Source organism: Parambassis ranga, chromosome 9 (assembly GCF_900634625.1).
Source record: "Parambassis ranga chromosome 9, fParRan2.1, whole genome shotgun sequence".
Lineage (NCBI taxonomy): Eukaryota > Metazoa > Chordata > Actinopteri > Ambassidae > Parambassis > Parambassis ranga.
The window spans coordinates 12,688,543-12,706,687 of NC_041030.1; the positions used below are offsets into that span (position 1 = coordinate 12,688,543).

Sequence of the window (18,145 nt, forward strand, 5' to 3'; positions counted from 1 at the left end):
CGGCTGCCTCTCTCTCCACAGGGAAACCAGGCCAGTTTGATCTTTGAAGCTAAAAACAATATTTTATTGAAAGCATAAGGCAGCACACAGATTAAATAATGTGGTCCATGGGAAAAGATGGGGTGTTTACGATGTGGTTTGATAGACAGAGAAGCCTGGGTCAGGCTCATGAAGCACTTTTAAATGAGAAAAGAAAAGAAAAACGTATTTTTACAGGTACAGTACATTATGTCACCGCCTCTGTTCGGTGTATGAAAGTTTTGTTTTTTTAATTACCTCCGCTGATGGTTAAGAGAAAAATTATCGAGTGTTAGTATATAGGCTGCAGAGCCTGAAATGAATGTATTTTTTTTTGTTGTTTTGTTTTTGATGGATAATAAGCCATGATAATAAAAAATCAGCTCAACAGTTTTAAGGGTTTAATCAAGCATATATGGAACTAGGATTTACAATGAGCAGACACAGTCTTTACAGATTTGTACACTGAAGACCACTTACATTGTTTTTAGAACTACATAAACTTTTATAAATGTGAGATTATTTCACACTAGAACAGGCTTGTGAATATGCCTAAATATTGGCTTGCTAGAGAGATTTTTAATTGGGACATCCTCAGTGGAGACACAAGGATTAGTAAGTTGGGATCCTTACTTTAAATAATTGATTCTTTTTTTTTCCAAAATAGATTACAGCGCAATATTCATGATGTTCTGTGCAAACTGTTCCAAGAAAGATGGTTTGGTGATATTTGATAGAATCCCTAATCAAGAACATATTGTCTGATGAAATATAATTGCAGTGTTGAGCCTTCGTCCAAATGTCAAACATCTCTGTGTGCACAGGTACAATCAGCCGCATTACCATGAGAAACAGTTAGCTTTGCTGATTGGATGGATGGATGGATGAATGGATGGATGGATGTATAGGTGTATAGCTGTAATATGTAGTAAAAGTTTTGAATTATACAACACCTGCCTGCAGTCTGCAGCAACTTGGTGGTCAGTGTCTTACCACCGGATGTATCAGCATGAGGAGCTGCTGCTGATTTTTTTTTTTTTTTTAACTTGACTGATTTTTACTGGATGTTGCACAGCTGCCAGGCTTCTGTCCTTTATTTATAATAAACATGCTAATGCATGCCATTTCTATTCTTTGTTCAATAAGCCTTTATTGCTGCTGGTAATGACAGTGATGTCATTCAGTGTTCATTCAGCGTTTCTTTTTGTACATGTTTTTAATGCCTCTTCCTATTTTATTTCACTGTTAAGCAGCTGGTGAAGATTTCTGTGAATCTAACTATTCGATGTGTGTGTGTGTGTGTGTGTGATCATTGTAGCTGGCCACGTGGGACCCGGTTCATGGACTGAATGGTACTCTGACAGACAGGAAATTGGAAAATAACATGAGGGGAGTTGTCCTTCGTGTCGTCACTGTCCTGGTGAGTATACCTCAGTGTTAATGTGCGTGCTCTTCCCTTTATACAAATCATTATTGCGTTTGAAAATCATCCCTTGTTGTTCATGTTGTTCACCCCCCAACACTGACCACTGTGACTTGCTGGCATGTTACACTTCAAGCTTTTGTATTGCTATTGTATATCTGTCCCTTTGTCTGGTTTTCTGCCCATCATTCAATTCTGTCTCTGTGGAGATGCAGGAAATGGAAGATTGAGAGCTTATGTGAGAGAATGAAAATGGCAGACAAACATTTATGAGACGATGTGTTGAGAGGAAAGAAGGGTATCAGAGAAGGTGAGGAATACAATAAAAATGTGACAAGGTGAGCTTACTAATGGACTAAGCTATCATCATTTCATTAGCTTCCATTTTGACATTTGACAGCTTGATGATCGAGACCATCAGAGTCCTGATGATAGAGGGACTCCAGTTTACCAGCACTGTCTGTCTTGCCTGCAGCATTGATTTGAGCACTTCCCATGAGTGCTTTAAAGATTCACTGCTGTAAATTCTTCATATCCTGCCTTTGAAGTGAGAAACAGAGGAAAAAAAGAGATAATGCCAGACATCTCTCTCTCTCTCTCTCTCTCTCTCTTTCTCTCTTTAATTTTTCTGCCTTAAATTTCCATCATTTTTTAAAGTTAAAGAAAGGAAATTGATTTTTTTAAACAGAGGCTCCTTTAAAGTAGGATACCTCAACTGTAGACATGTTTTGTGTTTCTGTTGCTTCGCTGTCCATCATTTATGTGTTTCTGTGTGTGTGTATGTTACCTTTGGTGACCAATGCCTCATGCAGGCCTGAAAAACAGATAGAAACCATGTGAAATGTCCAGGATGCTGCCCAGCTGTACTGAGCTCTTTGTGTGTGTGTGTGTGGGCGCTTGGAGGGTGCATCCTGATTGTGTGTGTTTCTGTGCCATGTAAGTGAAGGTTTCTTAAGGGACCATTGGAACAGATTGTTCTGTGTTGCCCTGGGTTCTGGTATAACAGCTTTCTATCTGCTGCAGATTCACTCTTGCCTTGAAACACACAGAAGAGAGCGGGCAGTGACAACCACACATGCACAAGAATTAACCTGTAAAAATGATGGATTCTAGGGCTGCATCAAACGAGTATTTTGATACTCGAATACTCGCCGATTATTTTTGCGATTACTCGAGTACTCGGTAAATGTCATAGTTTTTCCATAGATACTGCAGCATCTAGTAGCAGGTGGATACCTGCTTTGGACTGCTGCAGTGTCATTGCTTCAGCCCACGACCGCCTCCATGCCCGGCGCCAAAACCGTGTGTGTGTGTAAACGGCTCACCCGCGTTTCGAACCCGGGTCTCTTGCGCCCAAAACGCTGATCATTCCGCTACGCTACGACAGAATCATCCCCGATGACGTCACTAACGAGTAATCGAGTACTAAATTAGTTGCAGTCGATGCATTTTGCCCTCAAATATTAGTCGAGTACTCAAGTAATCGTTGCAGCCCTAATAGATTAATTTCTATTCCATCAGCCTGAGCGTTGAGTAGTTATTGATTAGTTAATTGGTGATGAGATCTTGCCTCTGTTAGGGGCAATGACTCTAAATCAATGCTATTGATTAGCCAAGACTGTATTGATTTGTAAATGGATGTTACCAAGGAATGACTACATTACTCTAATTATTTTTACAGGTCTAAGTGGTATACCCCTACTGATCACAAGTGTGACTAAAAATGATATTTTGCTACCAGAAACCAAATTGAGCAGTTTGATTTTAATTCTGTGTTGTATAAGGGAATTCAACTTTTTACATATGTCAGACATTTATAGGCAAGGTTTATAAATTACCACTCACATTCTTGGTTTCTAGTTTAGCTTGAGCTTAGTTTCCATCTTTTTCTGTGCTCTTGAATTTTTTGATGTTTCACCCACATCTCCCTGGTTCTACTCCACATTTATAAGTAGCAAGCTGTGAGTAGAGCTACAGCAAGCCCAAATATGCAGCCAAAGGCAGAAGATGTCCCTTTTTTTTAGATCAAACTGACATTTTTTTTGAGATAATGAAGAAAGTAGTGTTTGCCTCAAATGAACCTAAAGTTTCACTTTGAAGAACCATAAGGAACACAGTAACCACAAGTGAAGTCACAGACACATGTGTACAGTTTATAAAGTTTGTGATGACAGATAATAATCAATTAATCATTTGCAGCAGCTTATAGTTGTCTATTATTTTTGGTACCACTCTCTTTATGTTCATTTAGTATATAATTAAGGTAATTAAGTCTGTAAATAAGTCTGTTACAAATAATAGTTAATTTTTTAAATTAAAATAATAAAAATCACATTATTAAAATGTTTATAGGACAGTTTATGATTGTTCATTACAACCTGTTTTGTTATGCTTTAAACTGTTCTGTATGACATTAAGTCCTCATAAAATGAACAACATGACGCTTTCAGGCCACCACTCCATGTTGTTTAAAAAACGAGGTTCCTTTTATTCATAGAAGTTAATGTGGCAGCTCCTGAATACGATTAATTCAGTATACCTGGTTGAAACTGATAGACCCAAATTTAAATTGTTGGTCATCCGTCTCAGAATGTCCAGTTGCTTGACATGGTGTTTCAAATCTGCTTCTTCTTAGGCCTGACACCTTGGTCATTTCGGATTTATTTTAAATAACTGCATGTACATGTTCCTGAGAGATGCCCACCTCTCTGCCTCTATGTGACTGTGTTTTTCAGTCTGTCAGTCCAGTAAGATCGTATCATGGCTGTTGTCGGTGGTCTCCCTGTGTGGTGACAGGGACTGGCCTTCCAGGTGGGTCTCTCTGCCCCCTTTGTATTCAGCAGCCCACTTCATCGTGCTGTTAACGGGTGCACTTTGCCCTAATGTTACCAGCATGTCACTGTGGCCCTCCTTCAGTGATCTCAGGCAGTGTTGAGATCAGGTTTGAATTCTACATACATTCAATGGAAGCACTTTAAGTATCTCCTTCTACCTTAGTGCACAAACTTACTTTACAACAGATAAAAATACAATGAGGGTATCCACTAATGGTTTCTGGCTGAGAACACTGCAGCATATCATTTGTGGTGTCATCTTACTGCCTGTGCCACAGGGACAGCCTGCAAAGAGCTTTTTGTATCAATCCAAACATATGGGACACAGCATTACCTACACTGAACTGTTCCACTTCATAAAAATGTTGGATCTGTTAAATCTACCATCAACATCAATCAGAAATCTCTGGATTTCGAGTCCCTGTCTGGATGGCCTGTCTGTTGTTTTGGAATTCACATGCTCTATCTTTATCAAACAGAGAATGAGAGACAATTCATCTTTATGGCCATATAAAATTGAATCATCTGCTCAGACTGCCAGAGTTTTTCAAAATGCATTTTACATCAATTTCACAGACAAATCCACAGAGTGGTTTGCAAATGCTCACCGTGTTGCAAATCACTGCATGACTCTGTTGGTCCTAGCATTCCCTCAGAGGGCTCTTCAAATGCCATTACTTAGTTTTTGTGGAAAATTGCTGTTCCTTTCCCCCAATCATGCCTCCAGAAACACCCGAGCAGCACTGAGACCACATGTGGTGCTTCCAGTCAAGAGGAGACAGAGGATGAACTTGTGCCAAAGGAATTAGTGTAGAGACAAGTGAGGAGGAGGAGGATGAATGATGGAAATGAGAGTTGGGAACAATATCAGGAAGTCAAAGAGAAGTTGGAAGAGAAGGATTACTAGATATTGAGGGATGTGAGACAGGATTGCAAGCTTGACAAGTGCGAAGAATTGAGGCCTTGACAGATAGATAGATGGATGGATGGAGAGTGATATGTGTTTAGGGAAAGCTGGGGACGTTGTGGTGTGGAAGGACGCCAAATGTTGTGTATTACAGCTGCTGCCAGGAGAAAGCAAAACAAGAGAGGTTTGGCAGATAGAGACAGAATAGCATCACAGAGCTATGCTACATGCCATGAGGTAATTTTTATTACAATATTTCCTTCTGTAAACCATCTACTGTATATCTATTGCAGCTTATAGCCAGCACAAACTGTGAGCTCTGGGAAATGTTCAATGTCTGTATCACTTATTTACTCATGAAAACTGAAACCAGATTTGATAGATTATATGATCATTGGGACAAAAATGTTTGGTTATACAATTTTTTAGAGAGATTTTTTTCCCCAACAGTGGCACTCCAGCAGGTGTGTTTTTCTTGTCAGGTGGTAGGGAAACTTCATGCTGATGTCTAAGTGAAGAGGAGAACTGTCAAGCATTGTAGAGCAAACTTGAGATGACATCTGTCTCAGACAACTTGTGCCCCTGCCAGAGAAATGTAAGCTAAGCTAAAATTGCTGGTTGGCTTGGAGACACAGGAGCGACACAAGGTGGTTTCATATATTGTGCTGTCCCAAACAGTAGTTTTGCCACCACGTGTTCTGCAGACCCAAACACATTTCAACCATATAGTTGTGGATTCTAAATTCATCCACCATCTAATGCATATTTTCCCAAAAATAATTATTAGTTTATTAAAAACATTTTTTTTTTCCTCGACTAAGTTTGTATTACTTCTACCCATCATGAGCCAGAGCTGCAACATCTACCCTCTTTGTGGCTCTATCAAACCGACCCTTTACTTCATAAATACACTTGCAGTGGACTGGTTGTGGATGTTCGTTTTAATCCGTGTGTGCTCATGTGTGTACAGGTGTGTTTGTTCAGGGAATAACCACAAAGCTTCTGGACTTGGAATAAGAATGCAATCAATTGGAACGCAATCAATAGCACAATGAGCCAAAATATGAATGGGAAAACAGATAGGTAGACTGAGGAGGAGTGGAGAAGTACAGTGTCTACATAAAAAATATTTTGCTAAAATTTTGGTTTTGTTCAAATGATCATATATATGAACAGTCATTTATTTCTTAGTAAACATACAACACTCCTGTTGTGATTGACAGTTTCCTGACTTATTACTTCTTCAGATCTCATGTATGTTATTCTCTTCAGAGGAAGTTTGTCTGGAGACGATGAAGTCCTGAATATACTTATATAACTTTGTGCTGAATAAAAAATATATAGTTTGTGTTTGAAATCCTTGCACCATCATATGTATGTGGGCAAGATCATTTTGATGATGATGAAACTGGTATATTGACAGTACCCTGCCTGCTGTATTTACTAGTACTGAAATACTAAAAATGCACTTCCTATGGAAATTTGCTTGAGGTGTTATTGACTATTCTCCAACAAGGTCGGCCATGTTTTCTCCACCATATTTATAAAGATCTCAGGTATAGAGACATCATCTGCATCACTGGGGGGTATACTAAGTATGTATGGGTGTACACGTTAGCAAGATACTCCTGCTTTGATTGATGGATGCTTGTGGTTAGGGAGGGATTTGGCATGCATGTCCACTCACTGCGTAATAGCTTATTGAACTGCAGCAGCTAGCAAGGATTAGAAAGTTAAGGCGTAGCATAGGCTGTGTGCATATGTTTGCGTCTGCATGTGTGTGTGTGTGCTTAATGTGCAGCCGGTGTCCAGTCAATAATGCACAGGCCCTCATAAATCTGTGAGACATATTGGCCTACAACATTTCACTCATCAATATTATTAAAGAACAGAGAATAAGATTGCTGGAGGACGGCAGAGTGAACGTCTCTTTCCAACATACAGAATTAGAACTATGTGACTTTTCTTGATTTTTCCTCCACTGTTCTCTTTTAAAAAATATATAGTTTCTGCTCACGCTGTTTCACTTAATTGCCTAAATGTCATCGCTGTTGGATGTTATTTAAACGTAAACAGTGAGCTGCCCTTTATATGCCACAGTGGCAATATTAATAAACAAGAGGTTTATTCATCCCAAAGGTATTTAAATATGAAAAAAACAAATCTGCTGAATTGCAAAGCGCAATTATTGATTTTCAATATGTTAATTCACTTCAAAATGTTAAATAGGTTATATTATAAATAATTTACTATATCTGTTTCCTCAGCAGAAACATAAAGAAAGCTGAGTAAGGAAGTTTGGGAGCCCAGCCAAAACAGCTCTGGAGATGGATGGTCCAAAAACAGATGTTTTAACAGATGTTAAAAATCCAGGAGATGATACTTATGGAGATGTTACTTCTCCTTGTTGTTTGTTGTTTTATTTTCTTCTGCTATCTTAATTGTTTATTTACTCCTTGCTACTCAATTAAGGTGCTCTGTTACTGTGATTTTTTCTTCCCTAGAGGAACAGTTGCAGATTTGAAGTGAAAGGAATGAAAACAACAATGTGTTTTCACATTGACTAATGGTTTTGGCCATTAGTCAATGTGAAAATGCATTGTTTTTGCTGCAATGCCACAAAACACATTCAACTGTTTAACAATATAAACCCCCGAGACATCCCTAACACACATTAAAGTGTGTATTTTCACTTGTTATTTACTTTTCTGTTGCTTTCTTTTTTTTGTTTGGTCGAGATTAGGCAAAAAAATCATCTTTGTGTAGTGTCTGTCCACATCCAGATTCAGGTATTTAGGCCTTCAAATGTCACTCTGAGAGCCACCAGGCTTAGCTGGTGTGCTGCTATATATAGACACTTGTGCAATGGGATATTTATTGCCTGAGTGACTTGTGTATTGATCGGCAGCTTGACTTACTTTACTGATTGATCGTTGCCTTCTAGGAGGAGCCCTTTGTGATGGTGTCGGAGAACGTTCTGGGGAAACCAAAGAAGTACCAGGGTTTTTCCATTGATGTCCTGGATGCTCTGTCCAACTACCTAGGCTTCAAGTATGAGATTTATGTTGCTCCAGACCACAAATATGGCAGCTTGCAGCCAGACGGTCAATGGAACGGACTGATGGGGGAACTGGTCTTTAAGGTGAGAAGAAAAAAAAGTCGAAACGCATGAACACATCATTGCCTTAGATATACATAAAATTAATTATTATGTAAATGTTGTGTGACTTCCAAACAGAATATTTTAAAGAGCATTTGTTGTCTGATTATGCACACACTTCACCGAAATACAAGAAGGAGAAACATGCATGCAAGTGAGCATATGCCACAGGCATCACTCACTGAGTAGGACTGTAGCCTCCCTCAGGTTTGAGTCCCATCTTAACATTCCCACTGGAAATCATGTCACTTTTAAAGCAAATATTTGACACTACCACAGGGTTAACTTCTGTTAACTTCTTTAATTTGCAGCCAGAGAGATTCAGACACACATTCAAGAATTCAAGAACTATCACAGCAAGTATTTTGAAGTGGAATAGAGAGGAGCTGACCTCAAAATTGTGTGATTTTGCATATTGGTAAAAACACAGTGGCTTTTAATAATTTGACTAGCTTCAAGTATCTTGGAGTGTTTGATGTGTAACTACTTTCAGACACTTGAACTCGTTCAGTGAGAACGTGAGTGGATAAGACATCATGAAGCTATAATTGTGGATTTCACCAAAAAAAATGGAGAGGCCTCTAGTTTGAGGCCAATAAATTGGCATAGTTGACACTATTGCCATTAAAGCATACAGGTCAGTCAACATAGTGTGAAATGACACATTTTTGGGGTTATTTTTCAGTGTGCTGTTGACAGCTTTCAAAGAAAAGTTTCCAATCACACAGTAATCCATCAGCAAAACTGAATGAAAAATATTCAGTCATATACTGTTGAATAAATCTGAATCTAAATCTGTCATGACATCAGGGCAGTTACTCATGCTTATTCGAAAAGCTTAACTAGCACATGCAAACTCTAATACTACAGTAAATAGCTCATGGTTACACTGGCATTTCCTGCCCCAGTGAGACTCTTTAAAACATTCATTGATTGTTTTCATGTGTGGCCCTGCCAGCATTATGCCAGGAAGGCCAATGCAACTATATGAAATGAATGTGAGTTCACTCCGTTTGTTGACCACTAGTAGCTAGCTTAAATAGCATTAAAGTGCTTTCAGTAATTTTCTAACTGCAGCCCAAATGGGATAGAATACTTTATGACTTAGAATAATATAGCTTGTTTGTTCAATGTACAAGCTGGACAATGGAACTGAATGACACAGCACATTCATTGTAACAATAACACAGGCAAAGCAGTAACTGTGTGTAGGCAGTGTTGGACCTTTAAGAGCAAGTTTACATGTGTCAACAAATTTGCAGTTGCAGGGGTATAGACAATGAAAGGAAGCAACAACTTAACAGAAGTACTTTACTAAAAGTGGCATTTTTTATTGTACAGCATGAAATGTGGAAGCTGAATTATACTACATGCTTTTTAACCTGCAGTGGAGATGCTTGTTCTCAGCCAAAATCCCCCAACATTCATGTACAATAAATACTAAGCTGGTCTTTGATGACCGTTTCTCACTGCATGTGTGATTGTGTCTGTGGAAGTTCATGCCCTTATCTGCATGTGTACAACGCCCTCTGATGTCCTCCTGGAATTGTGCTAAGCCGCTGCACAGTGTGTTCACTCTCCATAGGTCAAGGGTATTGTTGATTATCAGCACTGTCTTCTCAGAAGTTTGTCCATGCCTTCTCTTCGTTATTTTCTTTTGGCTATGTGTCAGACTTGAGAATTTTTATTTTTTTTGCCAAGACTGGGCTCTCCTTCCCTTGACCTTGAATACTTGTGTTTGTTTTCTCCATTTGTATCCCCCATTTCCCTCCTCCAACAGTTCACCAAATTATAGAGAAATGCTTTGAGCACAATGCATATTTATGTGTACACGGGCAAGCAAACCGAACATGCAAATAAATTCGTTTTCCCCATCAGTCAGCAACAAGGTTTATCTCTCCAAAAACCCAATTATACCAGATAATTATTACCCAGAGTGCTCTCTGTAAGTTTCCATGTTGACTGACCGCATGTGTCAGCATGGCAATTCATCTCAGCTCACACACACACACTTGCATGCATATCGTTGTGTTGTCTACACCAACAGGCATCCTGCAGGGTTTCTCCCTAATATTCTTCTTATGCAGTGTAAGTGACAATTTCTGCACATTTAAGCATTTTGTTTCCTCACTCGACTGTGAAATTAGCAGATTTTTTTTTGCCTACAGTGGATTATTTTGTTGTTGTTGTTTGTTTTACTTGTGTGAAGAGGGGGGTTGTGGATGTGTATAATCCATGTGTGTACAGTACCTTCAGGGCTTAGCATTTACCTACAAATTCACCTAACTTGTTTCAGTCCAGTAATTCCAGCAACAAAGAAAATCTCATTATCGAACAAGTTTATAATACGCACCCTCTCTTATGCTAGTATAGATTTCAAACACAAGCACGCACTCAGAGCAGCATCTTAAATCCTTGTTATGGTACAAGCAGATGTCTACAGCTGCTAGCCAAGCACAGGGATGTGAAAACATTTTAATTAGCCATCATTGTTTCTGCATTAAAGCTAAGCTCAGCCTATTTTTTTCTTGGCAGACATACTCACTGACAGCTGTTTTTATTCAACTTAAAGTCCTTACACATAAATAATGAGGCAGCCATTTGTTGTTTTATAAAATTCTAAGAATTACAAGTGATGAGGGAGAATTTAAGTGTGTGTGAAGGCAAAGACAGATCAATGAGTTTATGGTTTGGAGGTGACACCCTGAGCTCAGGGACAGAGAAAAAAATAAATAAAGCAAACATGGAGAATATGAGCTCTTCTTTCTTGCCTTAGACTTCTCTTTGATTAATTAACATGCTTACAGATGTAATGCTTAACCCATCTGTCCACACTAGTCCACATTTTCAGCTTTGCTCCTCAGTTACACATTTTCAGAGTGTTGGTGCTTGAAACTTCTTTCTTCCATTCTGCCTCTTGCAGCGAGCCGATGTGGGACTTTCCGCCTTGACCATCACGCCTGAGCGAGAAAGCGTTGTGGACTTCACAACACGCTACATGGATTATTCTGTGGGCGTTCTGCTGCGCAAGGCCGAACGCACCGTGGACATGTTTGCCTGTTTGGCACCCTTCGATCTGTCACTGTGGGCGTGCATTGCAGGCACTGTGCTCCTCGTTGGCATCCTGGTGTACTTGCTCAACTGGCTCAACCCCCCTCGGCTGCCCATGGGATCCGTGTCTTCAACAACACTCTACAACTCCATGTGGTTTGTGTACGGCTCCTTTGTACAACAAGGTAAGAAATAAACTGAATAGTGGGGAGTGGAGGGCAGATGAACAAGAGCATAGGTCTCATTGTTTAAGATTCTTATCCCAGCTGTTGAAGAGAAGGTGCAGAGTAGGGGTCACATGAACCTTTGCAACAAGATCCTGTATTTCTATGTCAAGGTTGAAAAAGATAGATAATCAGAGAGATGGAAAGCTCAGGTGAGCAGTCTAATGTCAAAAATGTGATGATAGCTGTCCTCTGCGTGTCATAAGTGTGAGCTGACCTTTTGTGTTGTAGCACATGGATTGAGGGAAGGATAATGACCTCATCCTGGTTATCTACCCAAAGATTTTCCAGTATCCATGAAGTGGTGACACCTTAAAGGATTTAAATTCCATCATAGTGCCAATGAGAGTAAATCAGAGTAGGGGGAAAGAGAAACACTACACGCGTATACTTTTTAGGGTCATTATGTTTGTGTCTATATAACAACTATTTTCCAATGAACACACTGCTTTTGTTGTCATGCTCTGGGCCTTGCAATAGTTAAAATTTGAAGCTACGTTAATTATGCAAATTTAAGGAGGAATGATTTTTTAACACTGCCTGTGAAACATTTCAGGCCCTGAATAAGCAACTGATGAGCTTTTCAGCGTTTGGTAAATAATCCTCCATCTTGTGCTGCAGCTAATGGCGGTAATGATGATGATGATGATACATGCTAATTGCTGTTTGATATTCACAATCGTTTCTCTTTTTAGCTGTAATTAACATTTTAGTCATGGCATCATTAGAAAGAGAAAAGAAAAAGAGAGAGAGAAAAGAGATGATTTTTTTAAGAGTGGGTTCGTCCTTTGGAGGGTAATGCTACAATGTGGTACATGTGAGTAGTCACTGAGGAAAAAAGCAGAATAAAGAAGAATAAAGAAGAATAAATAAAAAATGAGGGAATCATTAATGACATTTCTCAATAATTATGAAGCCAGGGGCACAAGCCGTGTCAACTTTTTCACATAATTATTTGTTTTTTTATTCATTTGACCTACTTGATCATTATTAGTCACAATATTTTGTGTCCGACAATTCCTCCTTTTAGTGCCCTGATGTAAAGTAAAACATCATCTTGTTAAGGGTATGTCTGATAAGTGGGTTCTAAGAGTTTATTAAAAAAATACAATGGAGTTAATAATAATTAACCACTTAAGATAATAAATAATTTGTGCCACTCAACAGTTGTTCAGGGTTAATCACCACCTCTGCAGAGCTGCCACTATGTCCACATGCTGTTCAAATCAGCAACAGAGAAGTGCCACAAAATTCTTATTTTATTTAAACTTGACTGTAAAATGCTATCTAGCTAGCTTAATTATAAATATTTTATACTAATAATGATCATTGTTTTTGTTAAAAAATAACAATGCCACTATACTGAGAAGCAGTTCAATAACACTTGTGTTAGACTTAAGAATTATATGACGAGACATTAAAACAGCAGGATTATATTGTACAGTAGGATTATAAAATCCAGTTGCTAATAATATATAATTTGTTCTGCACATCATGCAACTTTATACCTTCTTTAAATGAATATGATTAAATGGAAGAATGGCTCATATTGCAAAATTGAGTTAGTGCCCCCTATAAAAGAATCAAATGTCTGCCTACAGCGTTATGGTATGATTGGACTAATAGCAATATTTTAAATATGTTATACTAACAACCCAAACCTCCTGCCATCCCTTATTAGATTTACTTTATTTATATTCACATCTGTTACTGACTGTTAACAGTCCCTTATTTACCAGGGGATTCAATCCTCACCTATTGTGTGTGACTACTCACAGTAGTGTTATATTAACATGTGTGTGTGTGTTTGTGCTATCATGTGTTTCCTGGTCATGTGAGAGAAGCTGTGCTTTAGCCACAGGTAATTCATTTCTGATATGGCTACCCAGAAATATCTCTCTCAAAATTAAGTGAGCATGAACAGTCTACTGCCGCAAGGCTAAGTGAGCTGACCTTCACCGGCTCTAAAAGTCACCTGGAATACTTTTATCCCAGCAGTCATGTTGTAAAGCTGATATAACCTCTTTCAGATGTCCAACAGATGATTATAAAATGAAACTGTAACTTTAAACAAGGCTCATACACACTGTGGCATCAAACACACACATGACACAACCTCCATAATGTCCCAGACCTTTGTGCTCCACCCCCAAATATCACCCTTAGGGAAAATTGATTCAGATGCAAAAACATCCACAGCAGGAGGGAGCTGGAGATGAGTGATGAGAGTGAACAGTCAAACATGACACCAGAATTTCGCTTTTGGCTCTGTCACTTCCACTGTGAGAGATGGAGAGAGGGTAAGAGGGAGGTGCAGAGGGAATACACTCATTTCCTTTTTTTCTCCCCCTCCCTTTTTTGCACTTCTCTTTGTTATACTTAATATTTTCTGCCTTTGTATTTCTTTTCTTTGTGTGCCCCTTTTACAAATTCTGTCCTTCCTTCCTGCTCATTAGAGCCAATAGGGCACAAGGCAAGTGACTGTTTACAACTTCACCTTCTTAGTCTGCCCTGTGTAGACAAAATGTCTTTACTACATAAACTATGTCTAATTGGTCTTAATGAGAAAAGCAGTGAACAAACGACATGTAGTGGGAAGTGTTGCATCGTACAAAATCTGGTTCTTGACTTTTAGCTGTGGTATCAGACTTATAGTATCAAATAATAGGATATGGTTTTATTATTTAGCATAATTACAGTTTCTTCTCAATAAACAAAACATTTTTACAGGCATTTACAGCAGGAAACAGAGGCAGAAAGGAAGATTGAATATACATTTATACAATACAAGCAACCATAAGGTAAAGGGTATCAAAGGTGGATATACAGCACACAGAATACTCAGAACCAGGTCGGACGCCAAATTAGCTACCACCACAAAAGTTATACGTACTTTATAGAGCAATCAACCATCTGGAGGGCGGGGTCTATAAAAGCATATGGTACAGTGCCACCATAAGTCACACACATGCAGTGAGTGGCTGATAGGAAAGTACATCAATCTGTACACATACAGTGGTATGTTAGAGAGAAGGATTAAAAAAGTGGTGCCACAGGATATGAAAAAAAGAGAGAGAGGACATGGAAGAAACACTTCAAAACCCAGAATGCACTGGGTTGCCTCCTTAGTTGAGTGCCACCATAAATGAGAACTATGATGATGCCGATTATCTGAAGCACTCTATGCATATATACATGAATATAAAACATGTATTATACAGTATCTGTCACTATCTCCACTCTATGTTGGTTACGCCCTGCTGGCTCAGGTTATTTTTTCAAGTTTCTCTTTGTGATTATGAAGTTTGTATTCAGCACTTCCCTCTGCTTGCAGGGCCTAAAGCTTATCTTTAATGTTAGAAATGTTTGAGTAAATTCTTACTCAGACCTCTGCAGACAGTGAGATGCACGACTCATCTGTGGCAGCTACAAATGGTTAATCTCTCTGCGCTGTCTTGTGCAAATAGCCCTGCCAGCTGTGTCTTACATCACTTTCTCCTGGTTGAAAAGGAAGCTCTGCAAGCAGGTTGCATTCGTATTATGCAAATTGCAATCCTAGATACAGAAATGACAAGAGAGGGAGTATAAGTTGCATGAAATGAGTAAATATACTCAGTTTCTTTTCATCAATCCACACTTTCCCTTAATCCGCCATCCTTGTCGCTGCCAACACAAATGCAATTTGGGTATTTCAAGCAGCTAGAAGATGAATAAAAAGGTGCAGGTGACCACACTAAAAGGGACATCTATGGACAGTATGAAGTATATACAGTAGTGCAGAAAAGATGTGGGAGAGAGGGGATGATTTAAAGGATGTGAAATGTTCCTAAGGAGATTAATTTTCAGCTTCAGTTAGGTTGCTCTTTGGCCCTGGCTGAGTTGGGAAGGTCATTCCAATATTTTTCAGAGCCAGGAGGTAGGAAAGTCAAGGCTCACGCTATTAGGACAGCCAAGCAGACAACATTAGCAGAGTGCAGGGCATTGACTGGGCTTGGACAGACCGTGGCCTGGAGAGATAGGGATGTGCACTCATTTGCAGTCTTGTACACCAGGTTTTGGATCTGAAATGAGCCACCACAGGCTGTCGGTGGAGGGACAGCAGCAGGAGGAGGGTGACATGAAGGAATTCATGGAGATAGAAAACAACACAGCCTGTAGCAGTTTTTGGTGACTTATAGGCAACATGGTCCAGAAAAAAAGTAGCACTTTTTCAGACCAAAGTTTCACCAACCCGAGAAGACATGAGCAGTGCCTGCTATAACTGTAAAACAGTGAATAATGTACTTAAACACAAGAAGCTTTTGCCACATCTGTCTGGAATGAAAGTGTTGTTCATCTCAGAAGATGTTAACAAGGTTCTACATATAGCCTGTAAAGTGGATTAAACATAATTTTCTTCGGATATTAAAGGCAGAATAAATTACAAAACACAAATTAAAGTGACCATTTGTTCTGGTGTTTGAGTCATCTGGAGATTCATATTGACTATTTCAAGTAAATGCTGTAATGGTGCAATTAATTGGTTATCCATTTTAGTCACCCATAAAGTTATCCAGAGAAGGATAAACTACCAGCAAACACCAAAAATAGTAAAAGCAGTGCAAATATAATTAGTGCTTCAAAGAAAACTGCTGCAGAGAGATGTTGCTTAACCAGAAAGTTTAAGTCATTGGTATTCTTACCATCATGTTTCAAAACCAGGGAGCATCTGCAACAGATTATCTGATACAATATATCTGTGTTATTAAGTAGGAAGCCAATAATTTCCAGGAATCCACTTCACAACATGTCATCATCGTGTTAATTAAGTGCAGCAGAGTGTGTTTTTTGTTTGTTTGTTCATGTGAGGAACAGCTTGGCAGCGCCCTCTAGGTGTAGCCTGTGTTGGTGCACTGGCATGGGAGTGGGGGTGTAGGGGAATGGGTTTGCTAAAAATAAAATGGCTCTGTGATTCACCTTTTTAGGCTTTTGCAGGGAAGGGATACTGCCAGGAATGATGTCAGCTTGACACACAGCCTATCAGAGCTTTGGATTGGGGTACAATTTATGATGACAAAACGGCAATGGCAGGACAGAATTTATAGTTATGCCCCCATGAATTGAGGTCAATGTTTTGCTCTGCTGGTGGTGCAGTGAGTTTTTGTTTTAGTTTAACAAGATGTGCAGAGTCTGCTTTCTTTTGACATTAGCATGTTGACAGTTTTGTTGGGCCTTCAACATTAGCAGCATTTTTTTAGAAGACAGGAGCTCAGCTAATGATTATTTTCAGGCTTTTAGTAAATATGGACATTTTCAGGCTAATTGAAAGTAACTGTTTACTTCATCCCAGGTGGCGGTAATGCACCTAAAAGCTATGTGCCAAACTGCATTAAAACAAACAAGATTAAGAAGCCTATATAAAGACTCTATATGAAGATGAATGATGTAACCCTGCTTCTGTTCATCTCACTTGTGGGTGCTGCCATCTTGGTAACACTATTATGCGACCAGAGTCTGGGCAGTATAGAGGTTAAAAGATAAGTTGCTGTTTTTTTGGTGAGTTTGTTGCTTGGTGTTTGAATTGTGTTTAGTTTATGTGGATGCTTTATCAGCTTTTAATTAAGCTCCCTCCCTCTGACATATTGTGCTACATGCCGTATACTATTATAAAACTTGAATAGAAAAAAAGAGGCCATGCGGACATATTGCTGGTTTGTGAAAGTCTGTGCAGAGGCTTACATTTATCATCTGTTCACATACACATAATATGTCCAACTGGCACTTCTGGACTTTCACTTGAACAAATGAAATGGGTAACTGTCACATGAGGCATCTGCTCTGCTGTGGAGGCGGGAGAGAGCCTGTGGTGTGCAAGTCAGACTTGTTGAAAAAAAAAAGTCAAACTAAGAGAGACAGTGTGAGACTGGACCCTGTTCCTTGCATCCCATTTCCTGTTTTGATACCTTCCTGTCTACCCGCATCAGGCTCATCATCTTTCCTCTTCCTCTCCATCCTGTCCTAACTCCCAAGTTTGCCTGTAGCATTTGAGCCAAAGCAGAACAGTCATGAGCAAAACTCTGTTGTCACATTTAATATTTGTCTTTCACAAATCTTTGCAAGTCATCCTCACTTTTTGGTGCTCTACCATAATTAATGTCCACACCAGCAGGGGAGGAAGAAGACACTGTGGAGAAACAGGCTGTTTTTGTTGGGGCATACTCCACAGTGTGTGTGTGTGTGTGTGTGTGTGTGTGTGTGTGTTATCTTTGCATGCAGCCAGACTGTCAGCGTGAGTGCTGCTTTCTCTCAATTAGAACTATCTTTTTTGGGGAATACATACAGACACACGCTGAATATCTTGTTTTCACTGTATGAAAAAGATTGCAACAAGACACACACACACACACACACACAAAATCATACACAGAGTCAGGACCATAGGCCATAATCAACGCTTTCATCTTTCCATCTGCTGCTCTAAACATCTCCCTCTTTCCCTCTCTGCACCTTCTTTTTTCTCTACTGTCCCCTGCTGTGCATCTTTCTGTC

At 39.3% G+C, this 18,145-nt stretch overlaps 1 protein-coding gene across 1 annotated transcript in view; it reads left to right on the forward strand.

Annotated features, from left to right (window-relative positions):
* The window catches only part of grid2 (glutamate receptor, ionotropic, delta 2), a 410,745-nt gene that overhangs the window by 296,282 nt on the left and 96,318 nt on the right, over window positions 1-18,145 (forward strand). Inside the window, exons 9-11 of the mRNA XM_028414582.1 lie at window positions 1,337-1,438; window positions 8,127-8,324; window positions 11,266-11,578. Of these exons, the coding sequence (XP_028270383.1) occupies window positions 1,337-1,438; window positions 8,127-8,324; window positions 11,266-11,578 (613 nt within the window). The remainder of the gene's footprint in view (window positions 1-1,336; window positions 1,439-8,126; window positions 8,325-11,265; window positions 11,579-18,145) is intronic.